The 11,715-nt window shown below is 42.2% G+C and overlaps 1 protein-coding gene across 1 annotated transcript in view; it reads right to left on the reverse strand.

Annotated features, from left to right (window-relative positions):
• The window catches only part of cxcr2 (chemokine (C-X-C motif) receptor 2), a 50,683-nt gene that overhangs the window by 3,631 nt on the left and 35,337 nt on the right, over positions 1–11,715 (reverse strand). The window contains exon 4 of the mRNA XM_010795724.1: positions 2,329–2,678. Within this exon, the coding sequence (XP_010794026.1) occupies positions 2,329–2,678 (350 nt within the window). The remainder of the gene's footprint in view (positions 1–2,328; positions 2,679–11,715) is intronic.

Raw genomic sequence — 11,715 nt, forward strand, 5'->3', positions numbered from 1 at the left:
TTCAGAATAATATATATGATATGTTTTGTAATGATTGATCATTAAAGTGTTATCAAAGCTGGTAAAGGTGCAGCTAATTTTACAAAGTAGATCAAAGTCAAGTAAAGTACAAATATCTCAAAATTGTACCTAAGTACAGTACTTGAATAAGTGTACTTAGTAACTTCCCACATCTGAAATCAGATATGACTTCAATTCATGTGATCATTTCTTAGTATTTGATCCTTCAACTTGGCCTCAGGAAATGCAAGGACTTCACAGTTTTGGCAACAAGTTTTGGAGAAGCAAATCGAAGGCTCAAAAAGAGACAGGGAGGTGCTTCTTCATCATCTTCATCATCTAGCATGCAAGAAGTGTAAATAGAGGACAGTGAATGCGACACTGAGGAGGACCACGCTTCGTGTGGGGTGAGTACCAAACGCTGTTTCCTGGTACTCATCTGAGTAACTCACAAAAAAGTGATGTGCACCCCTGAGTATAATCATGTCCTTGTTATAACAGTTGAATTGAATTGTTTGTTTTTTATTTGATTTATGATTAAATTAACTTTTGAGCCCAGAAACATGTTATTGTGTGGTTATGGTAGGCTTTGCTGGTTGAAGTAAAAGCTTGTACGGTACTTTTGCACATGATGAAATCCCTCCAGGGGTCTTGAACCACTGTTCAGGACTCATGCTGATAAACACAGTGATAGCTTTCCTTTCTTTAAATGTTTATTCATTATTTTAAGGTTGGTTGAACATTTTGTGTTTTCTCATTTGCTGAAGAAACAGGATTATTAATTAAGGTTTGCCGAAATTCGCTCTTTCAGAAATGACTATGCTCTCAATCACTCTCATGAAACAGAAGAACTAAGGATTTGGGTTCACAGAGACACCTCCACTGACTGCCAGATGTTACAGCCCACACTAGCCCTAGGGAAATACTTCCATACTGGATGGTTCTGCACCTCATTATTCAGCTCCAATAAGTGCTGAAGCGAAGCAGTGTGCCCGTTATGTATTGAGGCGGAAAGTAAGGAAGAGAGTTTAGCGCCGAGGGCTGATTTCATTGTCGACAGGTGTGACATGTTCCTCACTTCCAAAAACCTGCTTTCATATTTTACAGTCCAGTGATACAATCCCTCCTCTCTTACAGAACAACCTCCATCAAATAAGAGAAGCTATCAGTTGATAAAAAGTTGGATACAATCAAAAAGGTAGCTTTCACTAGTTGCTGTACATACCTTAAGAGCAATACTAAGCTTTTTTAAGAAGCGACTAGTGCATGGGTCGGCAATAGGCGGCCTGCGGTGGCCAGCAATTTTTTTTACAATATCGGACCGACAGTCGCACAAATAGGCTATAATGTCCGAATACAGAATCTACCTACACCTGAAGAATTCTTATTGTACTTGTATCCATGTTGAATGACACACCGCACAGGCACAGTGCAGCGGGGTGCACTGACGCTGATAGTGGATCAATAAGTAGGTGGACAGCGCGTGGTGCTGAAATAGCCAGGTTTGTGGTTTGAAAAAAATAACACCAGCTCACTAAATCACTCAAACGTAATGTTTGCTTATATGTGAACAGAACAGCTTTGTTTTGAAAGAAACGTTTTGGCTCATCGGACATTTATGAGAGAAAATCCCTAATGTCCGAGTGCAAGTCATTAGCCCGCATGGTTTTTCATACCACTGCTACGCTGACGACACCCAGTTAATTCTGTCCTTTCCCCACTTAGAGACCCAGGTCGTCGCACGCATCTCTGCTTTTCTAGCTGGCATCTCTCAGTGGATGTCTGCTCACCACCTCAAGCTCAACCTTGACAAGACTGAACTGCTTTTCCTTCCGGGAAAAGATTGTCCCACTCTTGACCTAACAATCAACATCGGCACCTCTATTGTTTCCCCGACTCAGACTGCGAGGAATCTAGGCGTGACCCTAGACAACAAATTGTCCTTCACTGCAAACATCGCTGTAACAACCCGCTGCTCCAGATACACGCTCTACAACATCAGGAGGATACGTCCCCAGCTGACCCAGAAAGCGACGCAGGTTCTGGTCCAGACTCTTGTCATCTCACGCCTAGACTACTGCAACTCCCTCAACATGGCGCCTCTGTTTGGCTTGGCTATTGTTGCTCCTGCTGCCACCCGTTTTTCGCTGTTTTTATCTGTCATGTTTGTTGTCATAACCTCACCTCTAAATGGATGTATCTCTGCTGCAATGGTTTATGACCGATGGTCCTTGTTCCGGATTAAAGCGTCCATGGAAAGACCCTTTGACTCCCGGGAGGGCTACCGACAAACTTTTCCGCCACGGTTTGTGTGTTCCTCCTCCTCACCTGAGTACCGGCTTCTCTTCGCAAACTGGCGTCCAGGTAAGCCAGGGAAGAAATCCAGGAGAAGGGGTTGCCGAGGTGGCGTACAGGTATCGAGGAGGCGAGCTTTTCGGGCTGATGGTCCTGGGTCCAGTCGCCATGAACATACTCGCTGGTTGCGACCGATTTCCCTCCAGTGACATGGGCGCGGACGCTCCACTTGATCCCCCCAGTCATGGATTTATTCACGCTGTCACACAGCGTTTCTCGGCTCCTGGCCGCTCGTGGATCTGGGATTATGGACCTCTTTGGTGTTTCGCGCGGACTGTTCTGCCGCGACAGAGAAGGACTGCGCCGGCCTCCGGCTGGAGTTCCTGTCAATCGCAACAGGTGCCCGGGGTGCTGTCAGTCTCGTCTACAGTCAGCTGTGGCCACAGCTGATCTGTCAGTGCCGATCCGGATGGGCATTATTGAACGCTCGTTCCATCTCCAAGGCAAAATCCCTGACTCTTTAATGAACTCTTTTCGAGTGAGACACATGGATTTTTAATGTTCCTTGTTGAAACGTGGGCGACGGACAAAGGAAACTATTTTCACTAAGGAGGCTCTGTCCTCCGGCTGCTCTGTGATCGGTCCCTCGCATGGAACGCGCGTGGGTGGGACTCGCTGTTGTGCATCGCGAGCAGCAATACTGGTGGCAGAACTGGGTAATCGCGAAGTTCTTTTCTCTTCCTTTGGAGTTCCAAGATTTACTCAGAGTTGGACTCTTAACAGCATTTATTGTGTTTTAATTTAACGCGTCCTCTCTGGCAACAAGTGAGTACCTTCCTTTTTTTTTCACAGACTTGGTTATTCTTCCATTATTAAACTGGAGAGGGTCCCTAATCATTGGAGATTGTTTAACATTTCACGTTTGATGATGTCTCTTGTAACACAGCTACTGACTTTTTATCCATCACTGACTCTTTTAACTTCACCCAACCATGTCAGTGGACCACACATACAAAGGGCCATACTCTGGACCTTGTTTTTTCACTTGGCCTGGATGTTGGGAATGTGCAGGTGGAGGACCTTCATGTCGTGATCATAGCTTGTGTGCCTTTTTATTTTAACTTTGCTGTAAACCCTCCTCCTTTTAAAAGAAAGCCCGAAGGCGGAATTTTTCATCAGTTTGAGGTGCAATGATTTCTCTGCTTTGTTTGAGCCACTCAATAGGCCTTACTGATTGGAATAAATCATACCTGATGATTTTTATCCAAGTTTTAATAGCACTGTTTGGGCTAGTTTTAGAATAAAGTTTCATTGGTGTGAAAATCCAGCTGGATGCAACAGTAATTTCTGCCTCACCCTGGAAAATGACTCCATCCGCTCCTTTTAGGACAATTTGTCGAAAAGCAGAACGTCTCTGGAATCGCGACACAATTAGAGGTCCCAGGACCCCATCTAAGGGGAACTTAGGCCTCTTTTAATGATATGTGAGGAATGCTAGGACCGCAGTATTCACCCCAAATAATATCATCAATAAAAAAAATCCCAGGAGTCTTGTTTGAACCACAATTACTCTCTTGTCTCCGCCTGCTGTCCCCAATTTCTGTGTATGTAAAACAGACAAGCAATGGAACTTTCTTAGATATTTTGTAAATAAAATCAGAGCATCAGGGGAGAACATTTCACACAGATTTCTCTAAACTCTTGTTGATGAAAATGCCCCCCACCCTGTACTTGGTCCTCTTTTAACCCAGGTGACTCTCCAGGTATCACTGCTCTGCTTCTACAAATGAAACCCTCCTCAGCCTCCTACTGACTTCATTCACTACTAGCTGCTTTTTAACAGTCTTTCAATTTGATCGGCCCGCTGCTTGTATATTTGATGAATCTTTCACTTTCAACTGGTGTGCGTTCCAACCTTTTTTATTTAAACATGGCAGTGTTGACACCTGCACTTAAAAAGCCAATCTGGACCATCACACACCTAAAACCTATAGGCCAATTTCTCAGCTTCCTTTTCTGTCAAAATCTTTTAGAAAAATAGTGTCAGAGGAAACTTACAGTGTTCCTTAAGGGAAAAAACGTCCCTGGATAAATTTCAGTCCGGTTTCCGCAGTAATCACCCGACGGAAAACTGCCCTTATTCGAGTGTTTCCAGTGACTCATGATGGCAGCCGACTCTGTTGAATACCACTGTTTTGGTTTTATTGGACCTTTCGTCTGACTTTTTCGACATCTATTGATATGACATTATGAGAAACAGTACTCAAAGATTTAGGGTTAGCTGGTTGGTTTTAAATGGTTGGATTCTTATCGTTACTGAAAGAACTATATAATGTGTTTTCCCAACCGGAGTTTCTTCTCCGAAAACAGTCTGACCTGACATGTGGTGTACCACATTGCTCGTTTTAGGGCCCGATTCTGTTTTTATTGTATATTCTTCCCTGGGAACAGCTATTACCAGTTCCAAAATGTCTTCCTACCATCTTTATGCGGATGATATCAGCTGTACTGCACCTTCAAAAAACTCTGAGCTACCACAAATGTCCTCCTTAACTGCTGCTTGACGGAGCATCAAACAGTGGTTAAGTGAAAACTTTCTTCAACTTACTCGGACAAGACAGAGACTCTGATCATTGCTCCAGAAAACCGGATCCCTTTCTTATTAGCCACCACATGGGTAGCCTTGACTCGTCAACCCAGTCAAGGTCTTCGGAATTTAGGTGTGTTTATTGCATTAACCATGTCATTAAAACAACACATTAAAAAACACTTGATCAGAGGCTGCTTTTTCCCAGTTGAGGAACGATTCCCAAGCTGAGAACTTAGTATCAAAGGTGGAACTAGAGGATGATCATTCATGCTTTTATTTCATCCCGCCTAGACTACTGCCAATCAGTCTCTTTACTTGCCTGAGCCAGACGGATCTTCATCGTCTCCAGGTTGTTCAAAACTCTGATGCAAAGGCTTTTAACCCTACACTAGTAAAGAGCGCACATCCACACCATATTGTTTAGCAAGAACTACCACTGGCTCCCATCAGTGTCAGGATACATTTTAAAATCTAGTCCTCACTTTAGAGCTTCAACTAATCAAGCCCTGCTATATTTCTGAGCTGCTGAAAGCTTTATATCCTGGCAGTTCTCTTAGATCCTCTGACCAATCGCTGGATCCACAGCACTTTAAAACCAGAGGCGATCGAGCCTTTCAAGCCAGGCCCCCAGACTGTGGGAAGCGCTGCCACTTCTGCGCCGCTCACATCTGGGTGCCTAAAAAGTCATAAACCTTGTTGTACTGTAGGTTTCGGACTCTTTGTAGTAAAGGTGAAGGTATACTTTACTCTGACGATATTGATGTTTTATGTATTGCCGATAATTGTTAAACTTNTCGATGCACCCGCACTGCGAGGGGGACCCAAGTTCCCATGAGCAAAAAAACGTGGGTTTGCTATCCTGGCTCCAAAATGGTGGAATGAGCTCCCCATTGACATCAGGACAGCAGAAAGCTTACACATCTTCCGGCGCAGACTAAAAACTAATCTCTTTCGACTCCATTTCGAGCAATACAATTAATAACAAAGCACTTATATACCAACTAAGCACTCATATACTAACTAAGCACTTATATACTAACAAAGCACTTCTATACTAACAAAGGACTGGCTTATCTAAAGCCAGTTGAGTAGCACTTAAAATGGTTTGGCTCTATGAAACCCAATGTATTATTTATATGATTCTGTTTTCTTCAAGTTTGTATCTTCTTGGTCGAATGCACTTATTGTAAGTTGCTTTGGATAAAAGTGTCAGCTAAATGCGATGTAATGTACTGTTTGAGTTTTCCTGCACATTTTATTAACGTTTTGGGTTGAAGTTGTATTAGTGCCATCTTTCAAACCACTTTTTGAAGACTTGTCTTGCTAAATTGAGAGTAGAATCAGTCTGCCCTACAGTGAAATAACTGTGAAATGGGTGAGTGTACGGTATGTTTGTCTGGGGAGGTGTGCTGCTCATGTCAAACAAAAGGAAACACGCACTTGCTCTTTGTTGATCGGAGCAATCTAACCTTGAGCAACCAGAGCATCTTCCTGTGCACTGGAGCACACTGAGCAACAACGCAAACAACAAGGAGGAGAGGAGAGAGGAGGAGGAGGAGGAGGAGGAAGGGAGGGCGAGTCAAATAAACCGTAGTGCATTTCTTCATAAGTACAGTTATAGGTAGAGGTGGAACATTAAAAAGAGAGCATTTACTGTGGTAAAATAATATGCATTAATCAAAACAACCATAAAAACCACACTGCACTGTGTCGAGGAAGTGCTGGCAAATACTCTGTGGAAATGGGTGATAAAATGAAGAATGTAACTACTGCCTGTTTTCCCTCTTAGTTTTGTACAGTGGGAAGATTCTGGGGCATAGCGGGATAACAGTAAAACAAAGCAGAGCGGGAAGATAAACAAAAACACAGAGATAATTACAAATACTATGCAAAGATGATCCTTCAGATCCCTCTGCACACTTGGTGTTCAGAATGAGAGGCCTGTGTATTATATTTGAAGTCAATAACAACATATTAGTGTGTTTGCACCTTGACTAAGCATTTGCCAATACACCTGCAAGTGCACCTGGGGAATATTATTATTATAGTCATAAACGGTAAGCCTATCAAAAACTAAAATGTAATGTTGAATTTATTAGTAAAGAAAAACGATATACATTTCTGACACCCTGAAGATTGTAAAGAGACACAAAGACTTCCAAATAACCTTGGATTCTACACCTCCCATAATGCAACTTGACAAAAGCCAAGAATACTCAGGTCATTTGAATCAGTTTCATCAGCTCCTCCAGAGTCACAAAAGACATTTTAGAACCGATCCGTACAAGGATGTTATCAATTTCCACCAGCATTATTGATTCCTCAGTTTTTGTATCATAGGTTGGTTCAATATCAAGCTTCAGCATGTTACCCTGAAGCGTTTTCAAGTGCAACTTTAATAGGACTTCATCCTGTTGGAGAGAAACCGTTTTTATTTGAAGATACGATGAAACTGTATTCACGCGTGTGGGCCAACTGCAACAAAAACAAATATTACCAAATAATTTAACAAATAGAAACATCTGAAAAAAACAGATCGAAAATGTTAATTATCGGCATGCTTTTTTGTAGCCAAGGGTTGCAGTACGAGCCCTGCTATATTATATTGTTTACAGCCTGTTAGTCCTCAATAAAACATCCTGAAACTCTACATGTCAAAAGAGACCTGAGCTTCAACATCAAATCGGTTCATTCTTATTCCAACTCAGTGCGTAGCGTTGCCATTCTAGATAAGTGCATACACTTTCTGCCCCAATATCATTATCATTCAAATTGAATACTTGCAGTGTCAAGCTTAGTTACGCGGAATCGCAGCAAATAATGATACAGACAATCTGACATTATGATAGCTTTCCCTCATCTAGCAGGTCACAGTGTGCAGCCGACTCGGCACATTCAATTCCCCATCCCACTGATATGGCAAAGATGGAATATTTCATTAGGGGCTTGGATAAACAGAATCAGAGCTCTGATGTGTCTGTGTGAGCACGCTGCCTAAGCAGGCTAAGCACTTGTGTTGCTATTACCTAAAGCCTCGGAGAGCAACGGGGATGCAGATTGGATCTCTGATTGCAGAGACCTCCCAGACTAAATCATTGCTCCGGTATTACAGAGACATGATGCTGAAAATCAGCCCTGGCTGCAGGCCATTTTTACATTTTCGAACAAAGTTCTTCGACAACCCTCTGGGCATCATGTGCGGTCAGCGCGGGTAAACTGAACTTACTGTTGGCTGCAATGTCCCAGCTTCCAGACCTAATGGAACAAAAACAGGGGAGGAGAACTTGGGGAAATCAAATATAAGAGAAAACGATCCAAAATCGTACCCTCAAACAACTCAACCAAAAAATAAGCAGCGAATCTGCTTTTGCTTCTGCTCGGCTCCTCCCTTCCTCAGTCCCTTCCTTTGCTTTTCTTTAACATCCAAGAGGAGCCAATTACTCATTCAGCCCAAGTAATTAACATGAGAGATGGGGAAGCCTAATGCTGCTAAGACTAGGGAATTGTGACAGCGAAACTATCTCTAATGAGACAGACCCGAGGGATTCTCTCTTCTTGCTCTGGCCTCGCTGACTGTTTCTGCAAAGGATGCTGCTAATGGTTACAACGAAAACTGTGTCACTTTCAAACTTATCGTAAAACAAGGGGAGCAGGTGAGAGGCAGTTACAGAAGTAAGCAAGTTGGTGGAGGGAATTTCCTCGGGAGAGGATGATTACGAAGACACGTTTACACAAGAAACAATCCTGGTCACGCCTTGCACTTTCCGTCAAAACACACATGCACGGACTAATGGGAAAGAAATATCATGCAAAGTGATAGTAGCACACATTTACAGAAACACCCACTTTAAAGCCCCAGGTGGTAGAAGAAAACATATATTTCAATTCTATTTTATTTTGAGGATATCATTTTTCACATTGTGCCTTTAGCCAATGATAATATAATATGTGTTGCAACCAAATTAATTTGCATCCAGGTCAGTCCCTGTCCAAGTTATCTTTGAGGTACAGATTTGTAAATAACTGAGAGACGTTTATTAAGTTATCCTTCCTTCAATCATGACCTTGATCGAGATGTTTACATGTCAGTTGCTGTAATCAGAGTACTGTCACCCTCTGGTCATAATTATAAGATGTAACATTTGATTACAGTAGCACTGTTGTGGTGGCTGTGTGCCACTGCGGAGAGAGGGATTTGCTCAAGGGTTTGCCATAGAAACGCCCATTTGGCCAACAAGGCTCTGGCCATGAATATTAAGTATGTGGGTCTGCGTGTCCCCAAGCTGCTCTGTGGACCAAATCAAACGCATCTCTATGTCCTCAGTATACAGGCAGAGTCTGAATCATCACACAGCGAGGGAAGGAGGTTGACAGGACACATCAAATGTCACACAAGATCATGTTTTACTCTTTCCATGAGCTGACTGAGTCCAAACTTATCTTTTCACTGACAGTTTGCCAAACAGTTTTATTTCAAAGCACTTGCCTATTCATAGCTTAGCTTCCATAACTAGCAAAGCAAGGCCTGTCAAGCTTCACATTTCTGGACATACTGAAGGGGTCGTGCATGCAGCTGTAGTAAGAGTGAGAATCAGCATTTTAAGATAGTGAAGGGTGTTTATTTTCTCCTGTCCAAAACTAAAAGTATGAGGAATGGATAATACGGTGTGCTTTTCTGCTCTAAAATACAAACAACTGTGTAAGCTGAGCAGGAAAGCATGTCAGAACAGTGTAATCTCGCATTATTTTGGTTATAATGCTATGACAAACTTGTTTTCTACATATAGCGGGACATGGCTGGATACTATGTTTTTGCCTGGAGCTTTGGTCTGTGTCTAGCAAGTAGTCATTAAGTGCAAATGCAAGACCTTAAACAGAGCTGTTTTATAAGCATTAAAAAGACAACTACAGATGTAATTTTCGAACAATCAATGATGGCTTTATCAGCTGGCCACCAAGCTACAGTCTGTTAAAGTGTTCAATGACAGTTGCTATTTGAGTTGAGTAGTATAGAAGCTACCTCTGTATTAAATCCTCAAGTTGCATATGAGTAATGCTGAAATGGAAAGCTTGACAGGCATAGCAACAGTTATAAAGAGGGACTGGGCTCTGATAGTAATTCTGAGTGACACCAACTTGCCACACCTCTAAGCAAGCAGACAAAAAAAAGCATACACAGCATAGAGTTTTTCATCATTCATTGTATTAGACACTTCCACGTTAAGGAAGTATAAGTGAGACTCCAGAGCCTCTGCATTTTATCTTTTTGGAGGCAAGGCCCCCTACACATTCAGTGAGTTTCTCAAATAATCGGTTACATTGCACCCAGACTTGAGAGCTGTTCAGGATAAACGCCCTAAATTCTATCTCTGCTGTGTCTTTTGTGACGTTAAGGCGGAGTTAAAGTAATGGCAGAATGTTTCCAGTTTCATTTACCTCTCCAGAGATAAGGCCTGCACATTGTCAGTTTGGTGGTGAACTACAGTTTGTGCAGAGCACCTCTCCGTGCTGTCCCGCCAAATAGATACGGTACATTTAGAGGAAAGATAGCCCACTTTGGAAAACACGCTTTTAGCTTTAGTGTTGGTTCAGCACTGTAGAAACACTTAATGAAAAGGATGTCTATACATGCTGGTTCAATGAGCTTTTTCGACAGAGGGTGAGAAGGATGGCGGCAATAACTGCAGTCGCACCAAAGCAGAGAAAGGAAAGTTCAAGTGTCTCAGATTACGCACTGAAACTGCAGTTCCAAAGCACATTTGTTTTGATGACGTATTATAAATATGAGTTGATGGTGTGAAATTGTGCAGCTAATGTGTGAGGATCAAGAGTGTTGAATTTTCACATTTAAAATGACAAAATAACACTTTTTCTGCTCAATATGTGATTTGTGAGGCATGCTGTCTACCAATAGACTATTTCCCAAATAATTGTACTGCATTTCTTCTTCATGGCGCACAGAGCTACAGCATTGTGTGAATAAGACGTACCTAGACTACTCCTTGTGGACACAATTAAGTGAGTTGAGGTCCGTATTTTACTCCTTTACCCACCAGTTTTGATAATGTTCAGTTTCAAATCAAAATAAGCTGTCGTTTTTTTTCCCATCTACCTTCTCTCAGAAGTATTCCTGGGAAATCTGTTGAGTCGTCACATGTCATGGGAGCAGGGAGGAGCAGTGGAACTAAGCTCCATTACCATCCTGCCGCAGAGACGTCAATGCCTTAGCTCTTGTTCAAAACGTTGAACAAGATACAGACTTAAGGATTTGGCAAATGAGGAACGTGTCTTCATGTGGGACCAGGTGCTTGTTAATAAAATAGTAAATAATTTCTTTTTCATTCCCCCAAAGACATTTTATTAAAGGCGATGCTGAATTGATTTTAAAATACATTTATTGGTTTTCCTCAGGTTTCCCTCAGGTCTTCTGGTACTGGCCTTTTAATCATACCGCGGGCTAAAGCAAAGACCCAGTGTGAGGCGTCTTTTTATTATTACAGCCCCACCATTGTGGAAAGCGTCCCAGAAGATCTGAGGGCGGCAGGCGGTGTTCCTACTTTTAGGAGCCAACTCAAGACCCACCTTTTGAATTTGGCTTTTAATGGAGTCGTATTTGTTGTTGTTGCATCGAATCCAGTGTTTATTAACTTGTATAGGTATTACATGTGTTTTAATGCAAACCTTTTGGTTATAAAAAGTGCCTTATAAATAAAGTTTGATTTAATTTAAAGCAGGATGCTCCCACGTTAATGTCAAAGTGAGGCGAACACCTGATGGATATGCACCATCAGTAGACTGAAAAGGGTAGAGGACAGTCATGTTTTTTTTTG

Source organism: Notothenia coriiceps, unplaced genomic scaffold, assembly GCF_000735185.1.
Source record: "Notothenia coriiceps isolate Sejong01 unplaced genomic scaffold, NC01 NC01_scaffold00037246, whole genome shotgun sequence".
In the NCBI taxonomy this organism is placed as follows: Eukaryota; Metazoa; Chordata; class Actinopteri; order Perciformes; family Nototheniidae; genus Notothenia; species Notothenia coriiceps.